We start from the raw sequence: 859 nt of genomic DNA, 5'->3' as shown, positions 1-859 counted from the left end.
GTTCGGATCCCATATAGGGATGACCGGTTAGCTCATTGGGTGAGCATGGTGCTGATAACAACAAATCAAGTGTTAAGATCCCCTTACCAGTCATCTTTAAAAAAAAAAAAATCATATGTAGGGGGCTGTCTGGTTAGCTCAGCTGGTTAAAGCGTGGTGCTGATTGACACCACGGTCCAGGGTTCATTCCCTGTTATGGCCAGCCACCAAAAAAAAAAAAAAAAAAAAATTACACGTGGGAAATAGGAAGGAATCCTTTTTATTCTTGGATATTTTAGTATTCTGCAAGTTATAATAACTGTCAGAGTTCCCTAATTGTCTAAATATGTCACCACCTAGATTTTAGACAGTAAATTGTATCTAAATTCTTGAATCAGCCCTTGGCTGCAATAGGTCAACACAAATTGGAATGGAAGTTATTTCTTCATCTCCCAATTCTGTCCAGATTACTTTTGGACTGTTAGGTTGCTGTGGAGCTGTTTTAACAATACATCTTCAATTGGCAGCTATTTTATTTACATTTAGTTATATGAGTATTTTTTTTATCAGAAGCCATTATAAATTACATCATGATTGTATTTTACATTTCAGTCGCCCATACACAAACAAAGTCATTACTCTGTGGTACCGACCTCCAGAACTGCTGCTGGGAGAGGAGCGTTATACACCAGCCATAGATGTTTGGAGTTGTGGGTAAGGCTCTCTTAACTTTTTTCTTTTGTCTGTAACTCACATATTGTTGACTTGTACTCTATTTTCTCTCCACATTGGCCTTTTGCAGCTCAAAAGGGTAGGGATAAACTTTTAGCCAGATTTCAGAGAAGTCTGTTGACTATTTCTTTTTTGTTTGTTTGTTTTG

General features: G+C 37.4%; 1 protein-coding gene across 1 annotated transcript in view; it reads left to right on the top strand.

Annotated features, from left to right (window-relative positions):
• Window positions 1–859, top strand: part of CDK12 (cyclin-dependent kinase 12) — a 42,935-nt gene that overhangs the window by 25,769 nt on the left and 16,307 nt on the right. Inside the window, exon 7 of the mRNA XM_008573602.1 lies at window positions 592–693. Coding sequence (XP_008571824.1) covers window positions 592–693 — 102 coding nt within the window. The remainder of the gene's footprint in view (window positions 1–591; window positions 694–859) is intronic.

The sequence above is a fragment of the Galeopterus variegatus genome, unplaced genomic scaffold (assembly GCF_000696425.1).
Source record: "Galeopterus variegatus unplaced genomic scaffold, G_variegatus-3.0.2 Scaffold938, whole genome shotgun sequence".
NCBI lineage: Eukaryota > Metazoa > Chordata > Mammalia > Dermoptera > Cynocephalidae > Galeopterus > Galeopterus variegatus.
This window is presented reverse-complemented; position numbering and strand designations above follow the sequence as displayed.